At 43.9% G+C, this 21,362-nt stretch overlaps 1 protein-coding gene across 1 annotated transcript in view; it reads left to right on the top strand.

Moving 5' to 3' along the window:
- Positions 1-795: 795 nt before the first annotated feature.
- pcdh1a (protocadherin 1a) overlaps positions 796-21,362 on the top strand; it is a gene marked incomplete at its 3' end in the record, with an annotated part of 139,924 nt that continues 119,357 nt past the window's right edge. The window contains exons 1-2 of the mRNA XM_083637687.1: positions 796-1,605; positions 2,339-4,525. Coding sequence (XP_083493813.1) covers positions 811-1,605; positions 2,339-4,525 — 2,982 coding nt within the window. The 5' untranslated portion in view covers positions 796-810. The remainder of the gene's footprint in view (positions 1,606-2,338; positions 4,526-21,362) is intronic.

Raw genomic sequence — 21,362 nt, 5'->3', positions numbered from 1 at the left:
CACAATAATATAACCGGCTAACTTTTTTCCATCAGTCATTGACTGCTATTTAAACACAAATATTGATATACACAGACTGAAGATGGTTTCACAAGCGAAAATAGCATTATGTAGCACCGGAGGAGGCGGTCGCTCTGATTGGTGACAGTTCTGTTCGATTAAGCGCAAAGGATTATGGGAGTTCATGTTCTTGTGGGTAGCTTGTTACTGTACAGTTAAAAACATGGTTTAGTGATGTTGTGCTCATGTTTTGATTGCATTATGTGGTAAATGGCAATGTTTGTGTGGCCAGGATATGTTTAGTTTTACTATCAATGTAGCCACCACGACTGAGACTGTTAGTGTGTTCGATGACCTCTGGCCGGAGTTCTGCAAATGTTTGGTTAAAAGTAAGATATCTGTGTCAGTCTGCATTCTTCCACGCAAGCTTGCCACAATATTGTTTGGGGAGGGTCAATTAGATTTTTCAGATCGCTTTGGGAGGGTCAAGGAAAAATATATTTTGATCAGGGAAGGGGCACATCTTTTTATTTCAGAGCACACCAAATCCCTCCAGTGACCCCCCTTCTAAATAACGAACGGTCCCTAAATAGATCACTGCAGTCTTTATCACACGTTGATATGAGCTCTAGAATCTCTGTGATATAACAGCAGTTAATGAATTATCACCTACAGATATGTAATTTCTCCAAGATTTCAAATGCTTTATAATAATTTACGTCAAGCTTACTGCAGCGAAATCTTCAACTCAACAACATTATTAAACTGTCACTTCTCTATCATTCCACAGGCAGATCTTCTGATGACCTAATGGAACTGAATTTGGGAGTAGTCCTGTTCTGGGTCCTTGTGCTGGACTGTGGCTTGGCTGAAGCCAGTATCCTGTACCGGGTCCAGGAGGAGCAGCCACCTAACACCCTCATAGGCAGCCTGGCAGCAGACCAGGGCCTGCCAGACTCTGGTCATCTCTACAAGCTGGAGGTGGGTGCCCCTTACCTCCGTGTGGATGGAAAAACAGGGGACATCTTCACCACAGAGGTCGCGATAGACAGAGAGACCCTGAGGGACTGCCGAACCCTGATTAAGGGTAAGCCATGCTACCTGGAATTCGAAGTGTCAGTGACAGACTTGATACAAAACCAGAGCCCACGACTCATCGAAGGACGCATTGAGGTACAGGACATCAATGACAACACACCCCAATTCCCCTCTTCTGTGCTCACCATCTCTGTGCCCGAGAATACGCAGATGGGAGCACTATTCTCCATACCCCTAGCTACGGACAGGGATTCAGACCGGAATGGGGTGGCTGATTATGCTCTGACTGCAGGGCCAGATGCAGCGACCTTGTTTGGCCTGCAGGTGGCTGAGGACAGGGGTGAGAAGCTCCCCCAGCTCATCGTCCTGGGTAACCTAGATCGGGAGTTAAAGGACTCCTATGACCTGAACATCAACGCAGTGGATGGAGGAAACCCACAGCGCTCCAACAGTGCTCTGCTGAGGGTGCTAGTCACCGATGCAAATGATAACTCTCCCAAGTTTGAAAGGTCCACTTATGACACGGAAGTGTTGGAGAATAGTCCAGTGGGGCACTCTGTCTTGCAGGTGAGTTGGTATTGCAAACACTCTGTTATGTGCAACATGCTTGAAATTTGTGCTTAAAGAGAAATCAAAATGCAATCTTTGTTTTTCATATTCACCACAGCAATTTAGAATTATGTGAGTCATGTCTGTGTAGTGTTTCTTCCTCAGATAAACTTAATTGTGAAACCATATTGAAGAAAATCTATTTCATAGAGATAACATTACTTTTTATCTTTGAATTTTGTTCAAATTCTTGAAAGAATTTCTAATTTTCATGTTTAAAATGTCATCTCTGATAAAAAAAGAAAAAAAAACTCTCACAAAGTCCTTTATGAACAGCTCTTTTTTCCTTCATTTAAATTCATAAAATGTGTTGAGTGAATTGATTGACTCATATTACTCTTATTTGCATATTGGAGTAACACTGCAAGTATTATAGTATTATCATGTTGTGGATGTGCAGTTAATTAAGCACCTTGTTGCTGTTGTAGATATAGCTATGTGTAGGATTTTTCTCAGCATGCTGTGAACTGTGACTGTTTGGACAATGAAATATGCCTATAAGTGATGATCGTCAATTCGTCATTATGACAGAACATTCACTCACTCACTCACTCACACACTCACTCACTCACTCACTCACTCATTCATTAATTCATTCATGTTTAGAGAATCCTCTAATTTGATCCCTGAATTGTTGATCCCAATTCAAGGCTTTAACCAGATATTTTTTTTTTTTTTTTTCTTTTTTTAGGTCAAAGCAAATGATTCTGACATGGGCCCTAACGGAGAAATTGAGTACACCCTTCACCAAGCATTAGACCCAGTGCCAAAACTCCTACGAATCGATCGGTCCACTGGCATTATCTATGTCAAAGGATCATTGGATAGGGAGGAAATCAGCAGCCTGTCCTTCTATGTGGTGGCCAGGGATAAAGGTCCACAACCTAAAAGCTCAAAGACCTTTGTAACAATCGAGGTGACTGACCAAAATGATAATGCCCCAGCTGTGGAGATCCGTGGGATCGGCCTTGTGACTCACAGTGAAGGAGTGGCTAACATTTCAGAGGACATGCCTGTGGGGACAGCTGTGGCTCTGGTGCAGGTGTCTGACAGGGATGAGGGGGAAAATGCCGTGGTCACTTGTGTGGTAGCGGGGGATGTGCCCTTCCAGCTGCGCCCCGCCAGCGACTCATCCAGTGACAACAAGAGGAAGTATTTTCTACAGACCACCACGCCTCTCGATTATGAACGGGTCAGAGATTACAGGGTGGAGATTGTTGCTGTGGATTCTGGCAACCCAGCACTCTCTAGTACCAACTCTTTGAAGGTGCAGGTGACCGATGTGAATGATAACTCTCCAATATTCTCCCCAACATTGTTTGAGGTAGATTTCGCAGAAGAGAACCAACCAGGGGAAAGGGTGCTGGATGTGACAGCCTCAGATGCTGACAGCGGCACTAATGCAGAACTCTTCTATAGCATTGTGGCAGATTCATCCATCAACGGCCTATTTGAGATTGACCCAAATACGGGTGAAGTAAGAGCCAGAAGCCCGCTCGATCGAGAGCATAAAGAGCGCTATGAGTTCCGGGTCACCGCAGCGGATAAAGGGTTACCCGTTCATAAAGGAACAGCAACTGTTGTGATCAAAGTCCTTGATCGCAACGACAATGACCCCAAGTTCATGCTGAGTGGCTATAGCTTTTCAGTCTTGGAGAACATGCCTCCCCTCAGTCCTGTTGGCATGGTGACAGTCATGGATGTGGACAAGGGTGACAATGCCCGCGTTCACCTCTCTGTTGAGCTTGACGGAGGGAAGTTTGTTGTTCAAAATGGAACGGGAACCATTCTCTCCAGTATATCGTTTGACAGGGAGAAGGAAAGCAGTTACACTTTCCGCCTGAAAGCACTGGATGGAGGAGAGCCACCCAGGTCCTCGTATGTAGGTGTTACCATCAATGTACTGGATGAAAACGACAATGACCCTGTGGTCACCAAGCCTTCCAATTCCTCCTTCAGGCGCTTGTCCCCTCTGGCTTCCCCGGATAGCCATGTGGATGTCGTGGAAGCCGAAGACCTGGATAGTGGGCCTAATGCAGAGTTGGTCTTCAGTATTGCGGGTGGAAACCCATATCAGTTATTCCGCATCTCCCCCTCCAATGGAGAGATCACTCTAGCCAAGGAGATGACCAGAAAGCATGGCGGACTGCACCGCTTGGTGGTGCGGGTGAGTGACAAGGGCAAGCCTGCACGTCACGCCACCGCCCTGATTCACATCTATGTCAATGAAACCATTTCAAATGTCAGCCTGGTGGAGGCCCTCGTGGGACACAGCCTGTACACACCGCTGGAGAGAGACATTGCCGGTGACCCTGACAGTGGTCTTGCTGCTCAGCGCAGTAACATTGTGTATGGCAGCCTTGCTGGTGTGGCAGGTGTTGTCATGTTGATCTTGGCGGTAGTATTTATTCGACACCGTATCCAGAGAGAGACTAAGAGTGGCTACCAGGCTGGCAAGAAGGAATCAAAGGACCTGTATGCACCCAAACAGGTACCAAAGAATGCCAAAGGCAAGAGAGGAAGGAAAGGAAAACCGCAGAAGTCCTCAAAACCCCTCGGAGAAGATGAAGAAGTCAGCCTTCAAAAGAGTCTCAAGTTCAACCTTGATGGAGTCAATGATAGCCCCAGGATTCACCTTCCCCTTAATTATTCTCCTGGAAGCCCTGATATAGGCAGGCACTATCGCTCCAACTCTCCCTTACCCTCCATCCAGCTCCAGGCCCAGTCCCCCTCTGCCTCTCAGAAGCACCAGGCTGTCCAGGACCTTCCTGCCACCAACACCTTTGTAGGAACAGGAGGAGATGACAACTCTACCGGCTCAGACCAGTATTCAGATTACAGCTACAAGACCAGCCAACCCAAGTATAACAACAAACAGGTCAGCCATGTCTTTTCAAACTCGCTACTTCCCATAATGTCTTTTAGAGGAGTGGGTGTGGTTGGTGTGTTGTTTACAGACGACTTCAGGGTGTTAAAGATGAATGCCTCCATTTTGGAATTTGTATAATGACATTCTTACAGGATAACGTCCAAGACATTACATCTGAGCTGACATCACAGAAAAGATCTGTGATGTCAGCCATGGTGTACTGCCAGGATCACCTACATTGACAATCAATTGATATTTGAGCATTGGCATGTGTGCATTTATGTGCAAGTCCTAAATTAGAAAATGTAAAATGATCCTGAAAAAACAGTGGGACAAACTCTTTTCTCTTGTTTATCAGAAACATATAGATTTTCCCTATTACATACCAAACTGCCTGAAGGCATTTAAGTGTTAAAACTGAAGCACGGTGGTGTTCCTCTAAAGTTATAATTGCCACTGAAAAAGTAATCAACAGTTACTATGGTTAAATCACTTTCATGCACAAAATTATCTAATTATGGTCATACTGTAGTGCTCTATTGAGAATAATGCAATTAAGTTGTTTAGAAGCAGCACAGAAAATGATTTTTTTTATATTCCTATTTGCAGTTTTTCAGCCTACAATTATTCTCCAAATACAATGTCATGTACTGTACCTCCTCTGTAAACTACAAGCAATGTCAATTAATCATTTCCCTTATCATATGCTGCAGTCAAATTGCTCTCATATTTCTGTTGCTCCCATGTAACTTGTCCTGAGGCAAAAAAGCTGGATATTCAAACAATAGTAAAGATAGTAAAAATGAATAACTCAATGTCTACGTATATTGTCAAATGTTGAAATAGGAGGAAACTCAGATGGCTCTCTATATAGTGCCTTGGTCTGATCCAGTTGGTAGTGCATGTGAGCACGGTAGGGAAGGTCCATCTCTCAGTGACTTATGTTCTGTTCCTCTGTCTGACCTCTATCCTCTGATCTCTACAGGTCACTTGTGCTTATCTCTTTACTCCTTATGCTCTTATCTCTCTACACTACATCATTTGGCACAGCCTGAATTGCCATGGAAACAGAAATATTAATAGACTCAGAGGGGATTACCAATGGAAAAATGGTAGAAAATTGTGTCTCTAGGTTTCTGTGTCATCTGCATGTGTGTATGTGTGTGTGTGTGTGTGTGTGTGTGTGTGTGTGTGTGTGTGTGTGTGTGTGTGTGTGTGTGTGTGTGTGTGTGTGTGTGTGTGTGCGTGCGTGCGTGCGTGCGTGCGTGTGTGTGCGTGTGCAGTGCCCGTGTGTTTGTGTGTGTAGGGGGTGGGGTGGGGGGGGGGTTGGATTAAGCTAAGCTAAGGGATAATATAAATTGACTACAATTATTTTGAAATAGTATTCAAAAGATGGTCCTCATTCTGTATTGGAAATATTTGATATTGATATACGTATGATACAGTATGTAGCCTATTTCATTTCAAGAGTCAAATGCTCTAAGTACCCAATCCGCATGGGCTTACAAGACACTTCCACACATCACGGTGCAGCTGTGTATAATATAAACACCTTCTAAGAAAACTCAGTATCCTACTTTCAAAGCAAGTTGACATTTTTCCAAGGCTTTGCAGATAAAGTTTGCCATGTCCAAATGAACAGAAATCGGAGTGGAAAATATGCCGCTGAGTCGTGAACATGTGTATGTGCCACAGTTTGAGTGTGGGTTCCTTCAGAGCCAGTCAGTAGCAGTTAGCTGGTGGGTAGCTTCAGAGCCAGTCAGTAGCAGTTAGCTGGTGGGTAGCTTCAGCAGATGTTGGCTGACAGCTTAGGTGATCTGAAGCCTTTGTGGGTGGAGTCAGTTTGGAGAACAGTCACCACGTTCTCCTTGATGGACAACATAAGGTAATACCAAAGTGAGTGCAAGCTATGGTGTGTGCTTGGGTATTCGTGTATACTGTCAATCTCTGTTTGTGTGGCTATTTTCTTTTTTCTTTTTAACAAGTTTTAGACAGAATGCTAATTATAACTGCAGCGCAGATGCAAGCTCGCTGTACCAGACACTGTGGTTTCTCTGATAACATAAATGTGTGTGAGACATGACTCATGTGATTGACAGCCTGTGTAAAAACACAGGCAGATGTTGAAGCTCATGTGACATACCTCAGCAGATGTTGTCTCATGTATGGCATCCCCTCTCACATCAGGAAGAACAGATTGACCAATATAAATAATGAAAGTCACTGCCAAGTGATGTGACAGATGTAGACTGGTGCCCTTGCGTTAATTAACTATGCTTCTCTCCACAATGGCTTTTCATTGGGAATGTAAATGCTAAATGGCCTGCATTTGGTCAGGTGACTGTGGTTTGCAATTTACCAGTTGTGTGTTGACAAATTATGAGCACACAATACCAACATTTGCAAATATATTTTGTGGCTAAAAATGTGCAAGGCTAAATGCACATAACCTGACGAGGCCAGATGGTTTGTTTCACAGAACCATCTGAGCACTTGATCTTGACTGGTTAAAAGGGGCCTGCACTTTCTTACTTGGCGGGTGATTGGATGAACCACCTGTCTATCACCGTATATCATGGGCTACTTCACCCACTTAGGCCCGCCTCCTCCTTCCTCGGATGCTGATTGGTGGAGTCAGTAATGGCAGCATGACAAGATGGATTTCTCACGTGATCGTGATCTCGTTCTCGCAAGTCCAGCTGCCTCGCAAGGTTAAAAAGGCACATAAAACTTGTTATTTTACTTACAGAATTTTGAAGGATTTTATCATGACGATATTGTAACGCTGTTGTAAACTTTCTGTTACTCTATTTGCTGCATTATTCAGCCTTTTCTAACTCCCTCTGGCACTAATTAAAGCCAGTGTACTTATTATAAGCACAAAGCTATTGTAAAATAAACAGACAATGCACCAATCTGACACAAACACACACACCCTGTGTTTTTGTGTTTTTGTGTGTTCATACAGTGACAAGTAAAGTAAACACATGCATGCACACACACACACACACACACACACACACACACATAAATTTACTATGACTAATAATGGTGACGCAGATGTTACACACATTTAGTGTCGGTATAACATTGGTAAAATATATTTCATGTAGGTGTAGTGTACATCTTGCGACAGGCGCTATCCCCTAATAGCGCTTGCGCACCTGTTTGCGCGTGCCTTAAGGCAGGGAAGATAGCAGTCCGCCTTGCGCCGTCTGCCAGGTGTTCTGCCGAGTTTTGTTCCCCCGCCCAGCAGCAAAAAAAACATCCCCACCTCACGGGAGCATACTTGTAATGATTTATACAGAAAGGTAACTGTTTAAAAGTGATATAATTGTCTGGACGTGACCTCCCTGATTTCTATGTTAAAACAGTCCCGAAATATTTTGGGGATGCAATTCTCGGCGGGGTGCGCAAACGTTCACGCCACGTGTCGCAAGCGCAAATTAGAGCCGTGCCAAAATCATCTGCGCCCCAAAATGCCTGCGCAAACGGGATTTGGGCGGTCTTAACTACCAGAATTATTCACGGGTGTGGCCAGGCAATGCTGGGCATTATGTCAATCAAAACCAATCAGATTCCCATCTCGCAATGGCTGTTTGCGCGAGGCATGCAATATGCTGTAATTCTCTCCATGCATAATAGAGTGTAGCCTACTCGCTCGTGCGAGGACAGAGAGAGCTTATTGACAGATCGTCTGTGGTGCCAACGACCCTCCGGGTTATGACGGTAAATAGCCTATGTCCATTGTCCAACAAGTTTTCTCAATTCATTTCCCTCTTTGCGATGTGATAAAGGTTTCTCAGTGAGTTATAGTTGATTGCCTCACTGAATTATCTGCCAATACCCAATTTTAGCAGCATAATTTGATGTCCTGGCATGGCAAGGCTGTGCGTAATGACATATCCAAAAGGGATTTTACTTTGCACTGCGCTGCTCTGCACGGAGATTATGGTGCGCAACCCAGCGCAGAGAGGTATTTGCACGTAAGAGGTCCTTTTCAAAGCTCTTAGCGCAAAGTAATTGCGCGCTGCTGACGATAGCATAATGCCATCTATCACCACATTTTAGCGCTGAAACGCCTGCTTTGGCTTGTGGCAGCAAATGCCCCATACAATTATCATAGGCATGCGCTTGTGTCCGCCCCCAATTTGCATTGTGCATGGCGTTAAACGAGCGCAAACACTAAATTAGCACTTTTGGGAAGATAGGGCCCGTAGTCTTCACATTGCCTTGGCTTATGAACGATGTCTGTGCTACACTACACCTACAGTATGTCATCCTAGATTTATTTTGTTCAATTTCTTGCATTATGCAAAGCAGTGGTTCTCAACTAGCCTCATGACCCATATTTTTCCTTAATTATCAAGTTGCGACCCAATTTTCAGAAATTAGCCTAATTTTGTAGCGTCATTTAGCCCCCTTTGCAACAAGCTACCCTGGTATGCTGGATGCCTTAGGTCTTCTAGTTTCATATGGTACCAGTATCTTCACTCTGGCTTTGAAAATGAGTCTGCTACAGCCTCTGAAAGACAGTAATGCTTGCCGAGGATACCAGCTTTCACACTGACTACGTTTACATGCATACAATATTCCACTATTATTCGGAAAATGACAATATTCTGAATTTGATAGCAAAAACTCCGCGGCTCCGCCTACCTGCATCTCTCGCTCTGAATATTGTGTGCATGTAAACGTAGTCAGTGACTACGTTTACATGCACACAATATTCCGCTTGCCGCAGAGTTTTTCTGTTGAGAATAAACAGAGCAGCACTATTCTTACGAGCATCACTTGGTCCATTTCAGGAGCTTGCTGCTGAAAAGTTTGGTGTTGCGCATCCAAGTCTTTCATAAAAAGTAGGCTAGTAGCCTACGTTATTACCTCGCAGGCTCGCAAGCATTGTGGACTTCCGTGGGCACTGGGCACTATAGGCTACTCTCTCTCTCTCTCTTTAAATCGGTGTTTCTCATCTCCTCCTGATCAGAAATGTCGGCTTTTCTTTTTGCATGCCAGAGATGATGGATTATTATGATTATATTGAGTGTTCTAGCGCTTTCTAGCACACATCAGTTGACCACAAACAGGCAACATGCGTCGCAAACTGCGGTAAAAACCCTGATTGAGACGCATATTCCGAATGCGCTGTATACATGATCAAACAATCCTCCGAAAACCCGGATAATACTGGAATAACCCAGATGTCTTAATCAGAAAATGCTAAATTCGGAAAAAGGGCAAATTCAGAAATGCACCTGGAATATGCTGTTTACATGACCCTTATCAAATTCAGAATATTGTCATTTTCCGAATAATAGTGGAATATTGTGTGCATGTAAACGTAGTCACTACGTTTACATGCACACAATATTCCGCTTTCTGCCCATATTCGGAAAATGACAATATTCCGACTAAGGGCCTGTGTCCACCTAGCATCTTTTCCTCAGGTCCAGCGTCTTTTTTCAGTTGTTTCCAATGGGGGGAGAGCGTATGCGGGCGCACACGGACGTCTAGAGAAAGCGCTATTCCCACCAGGATCACTTGGTCCATTTCAGGAGCTTGCTGCTGGGAAGTTTGGCGTTGCGATTGTTTGCGCATCCAAGTCTTTCATAAAAAGTAGGCTATACTAGCCTAAGTTATTACCTCGCAGGGTCGCAAGCACTTTGGACTTCCGTGGGCAACCAAACGATGTTTCTCATCTCCTCCCGATCAGAAATGTGGGCTTTTCTGTTCGCATGCCAGAGATGACAGATTCTAATAATTATATCGCCTCTACTAGCGCTTTCTAGCACACATCAGTTGACCACAAACATGAAACATGCGTCACAAACTGCGGTAAAAACCCTGATTGAGACACATATTCCGAATGCGGTGTATACTTGATCAAAGAATCCTCCTAAAACCCGAATAATAGTGGAATAACCCAGATGTCTTAATCGGAAAATTCAAAATTCGGAAAAAGGCCAAATTCGGAAAATGCAACTGGAATATGCTGTTTACATGACCAAATTCAGAATATTGTCATTTTCCAAATAATAGTGGAATATTGTGTGCATGTACTGTAAACGTAGTCACTGTGTTTACATGGACTTGAGTAGTTATGAAGCTTATCTTATCATATTTAGGAAATGGCGTTTACATGGAACAGAGAGAAAGCAGGTTACTCATATCCCTGTATACATGATAAGTACTAGTCTCGCGGTTACTGATCACTGCATGCTATTTGCCCAGGCGCCTGTGATCTTTACAATACAAACTGGCGTCATTATTATTATTTTCGCTTGCATTGGATGCGTGCGGTGTGACATGACGTCATTCACCTTTTTTGGGCCAAGGCTGTGTGGGATTCCCTTGGATTCCGTCTTCACGGTGGGCTGTCCCCGTTTGCGCGCAGCGCGCGGCTTCTTTCTTTCATTTTAGTCACAACACCTTCGTCCTGTAGTCTGTATACTACAGACTTGAATAGGTCAACACCTTTGTCCTGTAGTCTGTATACTACAGACTTGAATAGGTCAACATTTCCATCCTTTCTCCTATCTAAGCTGCCAAGTATTTAATTCTTTCATCAGCGAAAGACAAAACTCTGCAAAACTCATCGCTCCAGAAGTGAGAATTGGCTGAAGCTGCGCCTGCGCAGGTGGTCTGCTGCGGTCAGAAAGCAGGATAAGGTGTATACATGCAGTATCCCGGGTTCTTTGGGAGTACTCTAGCTAGCATAACCGGGTTTCTCAAAACCGGGATAAGGGCTTATCCAGGTTTCTGAAATCGGGATATGATGTTTACATGCACAAACACAAAAACGGGATACTCCAAAACCCCGACAGTAACCGGGATACTCAAGTCCATGTAAACGCAGTCAATAAGTAGAAGAACTTTTTTTCTCATGCACACCCAATCAAAATGGCCCTGCAACCGACTTTTGGGTCCCGACCCACCAGTTGAGAAATACTGCATTAGAGGATATGGCCACTTTCTTATCTCTTTAGAAACATGTGCACGTGTAAACGTCAGCCTTGAGAAACAGCCTAACCCCAGGCCAGGATGAGTAAAGCTGCGTTCACACCGACCTATTAAAGTTTGTTGCTGGCGTCGAGTTTACATACAAAGTCAATGCAAACGAGGGAGAATAATCGCTGGGCGTCCGAGCGGCAGAGACAGAGCGACAGGGAGAAAATACGCTCATCGCTCAAGATGAAATATTCCAACTCGAGCGAAAATACGCTGGCATCAGTCGCTCGCTGTTCAATGCTGATTGGCTGCCGTGTGAGAGCGAGTCAAGGATCACTCTGGCTTGGAACAAACCACTGGTTTATTGTGTGGCAACAAACCACATTGACAGGCTGACAGCTGACATGAAGTGAAGTCTGTACTACCGGTATGCAGCTCGCATTAGGAGCACGCTGATAGGCTTAGCTTGTAAACAATGACGGTGGCTCGTAGTGGACAAACAGCATGACATTGCGTAACGTTATAGCCCCCACATGTCCGTCATTTCGTGTGCCTGTTGATGAGCGATTTAAACAGAGCGACAGAGCGATTCCAAAGGGTTGACTTGAGCGACAGAGCGAAAAATAAATATCTCGGTGTGAATGCCCCTTAACACAATTGTCAGATATCTGTACACTCGAGAATAGTTTGTTGAGGTGCCAAAACCCTAAGAACATTTCTGATGTCCTAATTTGATCACAATATCAACTAAGCAAGTGCATATGAAATCAAATCTCGGGATAAATCCAGAAAGTCCTTGGAGGCTGTAGGAGACTATTCAGCAGTGTGCTCATTATATTTGTTTAAACCCTGTGTGGAACCATTCCCCCCCCCTTCACCCCATGGTAACTATGAAAACACATTCATACATTCGGAAGTCGTATTTCACGATCAATTCAAAGATATTCTGATCGTCTCCCAAGACTCCATGGAGAATGTTCTGCCCTCTAATTGCTTTAGATTAACCCACTTAATGCAGACTTTGTGAAACACACTTATCCCCATTCAGTGGCCCAGCTGCTGGAAAAGACTCGCCTCACCACAAATCTAAAATAAATCGTTTTTCAAATCAAAATGAAACACTAACCGCTATAATAGACCTACAGTATTCTTCAGAAGCCCTTAACGCTTGTCGAGTCTGTCCGGAGCTGATCAAATCCAGAGCCATGGAGAGTGTGTGTTGAAGCTGCATCCATGCAAAAGAAGGTGTGCAAATGGAGAGCCTCGGCTTCTATAGAGGAGGGAATGATGATGATTCATAAGGATACATTAAGCTTTGACATTAAAGCTTACATTGAAGCTTTCCATTGATACCAAACAGTATGAAATTGTTGGGGCAAAAAGGGTTGACAAAGAAGCATGGAGGATGTGTCCAACTTCAAAAGCTTAATGTATCCTTGTGAATGATCATTACATTACATTACATTACGTCATTTGGCAGACGCTTTTATCCAAAGCGACTTACAATAACACATTTTTGTCAGCAATAGAGCAATCAACTATGGAGTACAGTCTACGACAACTCATCATCATTTCCTCCTCAAGTGAAGCCGAGGCTCTCCATTTTATATTGACTGTAATTGTTCCACAGCCACCTAGGACCTATAGCCTACTTGTCTACAACTTCCAATAAGAGGCTATTTTATAATAAGCCTATTTTATGTCAAATTGAGAAAAGAAAGGGGGGGGGAGCTGTTTTGCTCCAGGGATCAAACGAAACAAAAATGGTTCTACATTGGGTTTAAACAAACATGATAAGCACACTACTGGTTAGGCTGTTATGGCCTCCATGCTCTGGATGGAACAAGGACTTCCATTCTGCTTACACTTGCTTAGATAACATTGAACTTGTGATTAAATTGGGATATTAGAAATTTAACATGTGGCAATTCATGTGGAAATGTGCAGATGTTTCAAAGGAGATAACTAACCATATGGTGATGTCCTGTCAAATGTGAATGCATGAACGCATGTCAAGTGTACAGTAGTAGCTCAGACTATCCAAGCAGACATTGAAGATACGACTTCTTAACTATGATAGCTGAAATCCAACTATATGTGTACACACAAACACATGCACACACAGACACACACACACACACACACACACACACACACACACACACACACACACACACACACACACACATTGACTCATTCACATAGTGAAGTACAGTTTGGAACCTAGCTTATGTCATGTCAGTACAGGAAGTAAGCTGGGGCAATTTAGAATGTTTATGTTGTCAAGTTGTAACCATCTATACCTAAATCATGCACTCAATTCAATGCTCCTCTTTCCCCAATCAGAGGAGGAGGGCTTACTCCATGGAGCTTACGCCAATGTTTCCATCATGTTTCACATCATGAATGTTTTCATTTGAGCATTCAACCTAGTCTCTCCTCATTTAATTGTGTTGTGGAAGACTAAAGTTAAAATATTTGTAACATTTCAGCGTAAGGTGCAGAGTCACACCACTCGTCGATGTCAGTTGCAAAAGGTGGACTTCCTGTTTTGATGCCATTTGATGTGGTGGGAAGGAACGGTGGCTGGCCGATCTTAGCGGTGTTTAACCCGGTCGCACACGCAGCCCTGCTCATCAGTGCTCCAAGCTGTTGTGGCCGTCTTTGAGGCGTATGTGCCTGTACCGATCCCATTGCCTTCTAAGTGAATCATGAGAAGCTCAGTACAGTTGTGTTACCCTTAAAGAAAAATAGTTTGTAAATATAGCCGCAAGCGGCAATGGCAGGGGTTCAAGCCTTGCGCAAATTGAACACCTAATAGTCCTTGGGGGGCAAATTTGTATAGCACGTTCGGGTGAACATGTGGAAAAAAGTTGCCTGAAAATTGGAGAAACAGCCTGGGAGTTACAAACGGGTGTGAAGTTACGGCATATTTTGTGTTAGGCCTCGCCCACTTTTTACATCTGCGGCGCCCCCTTTTGGACAAATTGCGAAATAGCCTGTCATAAATGCCATTCCAGATGAGGCTGAGAAGTTTGCAACCAATTAGGCGAATGGACTTCATTTACCGCTATTACATGCTTACACCATAGACCCCGCCCACTTTCACCAATGATGAAAAAACTTCAGATTTTGACTAGGACATCCTCCTTGATATATCTGCCAAGTTTCGTGATCATTGGACAAACAGGTGGGGAGTTACGGCCTTTTTTGTGTTAGGCCACGCCCATTTCTGGCGCCCCCTTTTGGTCGAATTGCACAGAATTTGACACACATAGTCTGTGATCATCTCCGAACATCTCCAGCAAGTTTCGTGAAGATTCACTAATCGGGCATGAAGTTATGACAATTTAGCTAAGAGGCCACGCCCTCTCACAAATTTAATGATTAATATCTCCGAAATGAAAGTAGCTTTCAAAGGTTTCAAGCCAAAGCCAATTTGTAGAGCTTGCTCCAGAGATGCTTCCTGGCGATTCAGGTGAAAATCGGACAAACGGCGTGGAAGTTATGGCCTTTAACGTAAAACCTTTGATTATAGCACCACCTTCAGGCCGATTCGAAAACTATTTCTTGAGCAGAAACTAGCACCTAATATCTGTCATTGGGCCAAATTTCAGGTCTCTACCATTTACCAACTCATGGGAATTTGCGTCAGGGCAGATGACCAACAAGGACAACGACGACAAGAATAAACCGGCACAAAAACAATAGGGTTTCAGCCCCTTCGGGGCTTGAACCGCTAAAGATACTCCAAGATATACACGGGCACTACAATTACTACCACTGTACTATATTCCAATTTGACACCCTTTTCACCTTTGGATATATATTGCGTAATGGTTGCTGGGGAAACCAGTCTCTCTCATTCAGTCCTTAGAGCTGATAATTAGCCCTGTTGGGTCCAAGATCTGACACCTTTTCTCACAGCATTAATGAGAGTTCCACCTTTGGACAAAACCATCTGAGCGGTATGAAACACAGAGAGAGACCAGGGAACTGCCTTCCCCATTCATTTTTTAAATGGCTATGATGACTGCTTGTAAAGCTATAAATGTGTACTTGATGTACATTAACACAATTAAAACACTTAATTTGTCAAAGATGGCTGAGTGTTGTTCCCCCGTGGGCTCCTCTTTCATCTCCATCCCTGGTCTGATGTATGTAGAGCAGGAAGGAGGGATAGGCGTCAGGGTGAGGCTTAATTAACCTGCTTCATTGTTAAGCAGGGCCTATACTTTGTGAACTTTACTCATCCCTTTGGGCCGGGATTAGCCCAATTTATCCTGATACAGCGATTTGAACTCAGCAGAGGTGTCGACGAGGCCCCAGGCAAAATCTGTGCTTGTTCTACAAGACTGTGACACATAATGTATGTACTCAGGACCAGCGAAACCTAGAAATAATCACAAGCCGTCTGCCGTCTGCATTTCAGTTGAAAAGTTGGGAAAGCGAGGACAGCAGGTGACTTGTTCTCCCTATCTTTGCCTATCTCACTATCCGTCTGCTTTCCAATATTTTTTACAAACAGACAGGGGGACGCATGCACAACACACACACACACACACACACACACACAGACACGCACAGCACTTTGTGCACAAAATATTTGCCCTGGCTGATTCCCCAGAAAAGGAAGGCATGCAGGAATGTAAGGAATAGAGCATTGTAGACACTGGAATAATTTACTTTGCCTGTACTGCATGTCTTGCTTACTGTTTTATAGCACAATAGTGTGATGCAATAGATTGTTGGCACTGGATTCTATTGGGAAAAAATAATTGTTATCCAAGGCACCAATATTGCTGCCATTTCACATACTAACAATGCTATTTTCAACTGGCTTGCCTGTGGTTGCCTGGCTTTTCAAAACCCAGTTATATAAGGAGTAGTGGGCATAGCTTACAATAGACTTTAGTACTCTCATTGTATCTTTGTTATTATCAGCAATTATGTGTTAATACCTTTGTTAAGGAGTTGGTGTAACAGTTACAACTCTGTCCTCCCCTGGAAATACACACTGCAGTATACGAATTAAATCAGATACTGTAGTGGCTGTCAATTACGTGCTTTAAAAAAAATATTTTATTTTAAATCTTTCCAGAATGATACATGAACAAGACAAACGGACAGGCTCAGACACAGGAAAAGAAAAAAAAGAAAGAAAGAAAGAAAGAAAAAGCATACATATATTATCGACATTCAATATTACAACGTGATGCTACCAGCCACATACGGTGCTAATGTGCTTGTAAGAGATATTGTGCATCATGGGATCCCACGCAAGGGGTCCATGAGAAACCAGCCAGGCAAGTCACCCGTTGCCCCTAACCTCATCGAGGTCGGCTAGAAATGGGTCCGAGATAAATTAAATTTTTTGAAGTGATGTAAATTACATGCTTGTTGCTATAATGAGGTCTCACGGACCGAGTTTCAAGAATGAAGACCCAGTCACGTCACCATCACCTCATCCTCAATATCCAATCAGCCCATGACATCTGTCAAAACATTGGTGATGTCATCGGTGATGTCATAATTGCTGATGTCATCGGTGATGTCGTACTTGCTGCTGTGATGTCATCTGTGATGTCTGCTGAGCCAATCACCAAAGAGGACGCGTGCAGTAGACTGATCGTCTTCTCTGGAGCTGTGTTTCGCCCCACCCACCTCCCCAGTCCACCACCAACGTCTTGACTCCTGAAGAATTCCCTATGGAATTCTCTATCCAAGTCTGGGCTGATGCCCTCCTCTCTCACCACAAGAGGAGTGACATCTTATCAGTTATCATGGAGTCATTACGCCAAAATTAGTTGCCATGCCATTTGTGAATAAAGCTTGCTTGTTAAATTTTACCCACTGGGCTCTCATGATTGCAATGATTCTGTGTAGATAAACTGTTCTTTCGCCAGCTCTGGTACCAGCATATCAATAAAAGTTTAAAGGTTGGTGTTGAATTTTAGTATAGTTGCCATAGTTAGAAATAAAACGTCAATATTTTCATCAATATTTTCGATTAAATTATGAAAATAATCAGTATTTTCAAAGCTTCACAGGGTTCTTCCCTGGCTTTGGGAGAAGCTTAGATGGTTATGTGTGGTGAATAGAAGTGAATAGATGTTGGAAGGCTGTATCAGAACTGAAGACAGTGATGAATGTACTCTGGCTCCCTCAAGGCCTGGATCAATCAACCATAGTCATGAAGATGACAGGAGTCTCAGGAGGCGGCATGTAAAGGGTTTGACCAACATTTAATTGGAAATCTTGTGACATGAGAAAAAGCAAATAAGATGAACGTACAGTACAGTACAGTGGCAGCAATCTTCAATTGCTACTGCCAGCCGGCTGCCAGCTGGCTGCCTTACCAAAGAACTCAACTTTGTTACACCATGAAGGACATTGCTTTACAGAAACTAATGACATCTACTCTTTATTAAGAAGTTGAATTCGTTTAAGTTATGTTATGTTAGGTTAAGTTGAAGTATTTTAAGTATATTAAGTTACTAATCTGACAAGGATCTTGGCTAGCAGCCGGCTTGCCAATTGAATATTGCTGCATCTGTAATGTACAGACATTTGTATTGCTCATCCAAACTAGAGTGCCACAAAAGTTGATATGCTGCTAGGCACGGAAGTGTCATTAAGTGTCTGGCCATATTTTCAGTTCATGAAAATGCAAATCCAGAACAGAGAGTAGCATTAGGCAGCAGAATCTCAATCCCATGCACCCATCACTCTACAGCAGCATTTAGTAAAGGTGTCATAGACATTTCCATGCCCTATTTCTTCTGTTCCACCTTAAAATTCAGGTTCATTCATCACAGCCTCAGCCTGCCTACTGGAACTCTGCACTGTTGCCATTAGCTGACTGACCGAAGTTGCTAGCTAACGTAAACAACACCAGCAGCGGCGCTAAGAACAAACCAAAAAAACTAAATGTATTGATTCTTTGCAAATGCACCACTTCCACCGCCGCTACAAAAGAAACCAGAGAGGGTTTGGTGTGTCTGCTCATCCTCACTGAGAACTGCGGTGGGCAGCAGGAAATAGAGGCTTAAGATACCCCCCCCCCCCCCCCCACACACACACACACACACACACACACATATACACATACACACACATTCTCCACTCCCCGACATCCCCAGACACCCATTGAAAGTATCCCGACACCAGGATGTAGGGTGCATGTTACCTTGAGTAAGACGGAAAGGAATGTCAGCTGCTGTGCGAATTTCAGAAGCTCAATGATTGAAGCCCTATCCAACGCTGGATGTCTTCTTGTTAAGCTCAGCACATTTAAAGCACTTTTTGGCACCTTCTGTGTCCGAGTAATGCTGTCTCATATGATCTACAAACCTGGGCACGAGTAATGCTGTCTCATATGATCGACAAACCTGGCCACATAAATCGCAGGACATCTTGACTGCTTAGATCTGGAGAGTGGTCCAATCGCTTCACATGCCATGCCACATTCCAATAGACCAATCAACAGTCAACACATGGAGGGATAGGGTCTCTTCAGGGAAACCAATGACATACTGTGGGGTTTTGGGGAGGCCAATTAAGGGCAAGAACTTACAAATTGACTGAAGTCAGAATCCATGTATCATAATGTGAAGGTGGAAATCCATCGATTTACATATTCATCACCTCGAATGCATGACTTGCAGGAGTCTGCTTATCACAGCATTGAAGTGAAGGTTTGAATTGCTCTCGTAGACACTAAAGTGGTTCCGACTTCCAAAATGAGATATCTTCCATTTGAAAAAAGTAACACGTACGTGTGCATAATGATTGATAGCATACAATTTAAACAAATTACTGTAGCTATTTAAAAGGAAAATAGGCAACTTCATTTCCTTGGTTGAAAAAATTACACTCGATCCTCTATATTTAAAGGGATAGTTTGGTTTGTTTGAAGTGGGGTTCTTTGAGGTACTTGCATATAGCCAGTGTACTGGGTAAAGCACTCTGGACACATCGTGCACCGAGATAGGAGAACTGAACTCCAGCCACGGCAGGCACAGAGAGCTGTCTGCTGAGGGGGGGGCCAAGGGGGCCATGAGAAAAAACGTAAAAAACAACAACACAAAAAATACATAAAATGCTTCCATACTGCTCACCTGGCGTAACCAAAGCCTCCACAAGCCCTGAGATGCCAAGTTGACTTGAGAAGATATAATGTACACCCTGTTTTTAGCTGAAATCTTCACTGTAGCCAGGTGGTGCAGCAGCTTCACTTTCATCCACACATCCTTCATCGACACCTGGCTACGTGGGGGGGGGGGGGGGGGGGTATATTAGAGTAAAGTTAGTCGTTAGTCTGACTTGACGGAAGCAGGTATAAGTTCTGCCATTGGCTCTGACCATTTCAGTCGGCAGCGGAGGAAAATCCCTTTTTGCTCCCTGCAAGCTCTGCTATTGGCTCCGACTGACCGGCGGTGACCATTTACGGATTTCCTTTCCGCTCCCTGCGTGTCGAATCTGTCAATCTCAAATGCCTCCGCCGCTGTGAAACAACAACAACAACAACAACACTAGCTCGTTGCTACACGCTGAAAATGGCAAGTTTTGATGAAGATTTGGACTGTGCAATAAAGCAGGCCTGCTTGGTACTTTCAGGTGATGGTTGTAAAGATAACCGAGCCTCGTTTCCCAGAGTGGGAGTAGCCAGACTCTCTCCTGTGCGGGTACAGTGCGAAATGGAGAGAGTCTGGCAAGCAAGACTAGAGTAACATAGACCATAGAAGTTGACAGGTCACCTGCCCAGTGATCGCACAGCTAGCCAAACACGGACCAACAGCCCCTGCTCTGTGGGAACCCCTGGTGTCGTGCCCTCTTGCGTGAGCTGCGCAAGAACCCCAAGATGGAGACGGCCAGTGGCGTTGGAAGTACTTTTAGGTAGGGGGTGCTGCCACCAATTCAACATTGGGGGGGACGGCTGACGGCGCCCATAGGGCGCCAAAAAATTTGACCACTTTGTCGCCAGATTAGAGGAATATTAATATTAAGATTAGACTGTTGTGTCATTATTCAGTCACCTTTTCTCACTCACCTCCATGTCACCACTTGCTCCCACTGCTGTGTTGGAATCCTCATTCTCTCTCCCACCCTTTTTGGACTTTTAGCCATATTTAGAGGAATATTAAATTTTAAATTAACATTAGGATTATACTGTTGTGATGTCATTATTCAGTGTCTTCTCCTCTTCTCTGCAGCATTACTCAATTTACCCTCAGGACTCAGGGACAGTGATAGCCTACCTGCTATTCCTCCGATATATCCAGGGCCGGATTAATAGTACCATGGGCCCCCGGTGCTATTCATTTTCTAAGCTATTCATTTAGCCTTTTAAGGTAGTCATAAAGATTATATCTTCCAGACTGAAATGTTATAACAGAAGTGGAGTATTGGCCAGAATTACATGAACATTTGGACACTTATTCAGCGGGTATTTTGCATGTTGCGTTCAGGTGCACTGTAAAAAAAAAAAAAAAATTTTTTTTTTTTTTTTTTTTTTAACATCTCTTGCCACCAGGGGGTGCTGCAGCGCCCACCGCACCGTGCTTCCAACGCCGTTGGAGACGGCCACCCTCCCATACTCTAGTCTTCAAAACAGGACTCCAAAAACCAATGGGTGATGTCATGTTGACTCTGTTCATATTCTTTATATGGTCTATGGAGCCGAGGCAGGCTGGGGCATACTGTACGTGCACCTACAATAAGTTAGGAAAATAGGGTCCAGGTTGGGGGGGATGGCATGCGGTGAGGGACCACGGGTCGGACTCGCGAGGCTCATTTACAGTATAATTTATAAAGGCTCATTTATACTCCATTTTCATATGAAAATAAATGCATCCGTTTCAAACGGTGTAATCGTCACTGCTCACATACTTCCATG

The sequence above is a fragment of the Poromitra crassiceps genome (assembly GCF_964638095.1).
Source record: "Poromitra crassiceps genome assembly, chromosome: 1".
Classification (NCBI taxonomy): domain Eukaryota; kingdom Metazoa; phylum Chordata; class Actinopteri; order Beryciformes; family Melamphaidae; genus Poromitra; species Poromitra crassiceps.
Note: the sequence above shows the minus strand (reverse complement) of the source record. Positions and strands in the feature narration are given on the sequence as shown.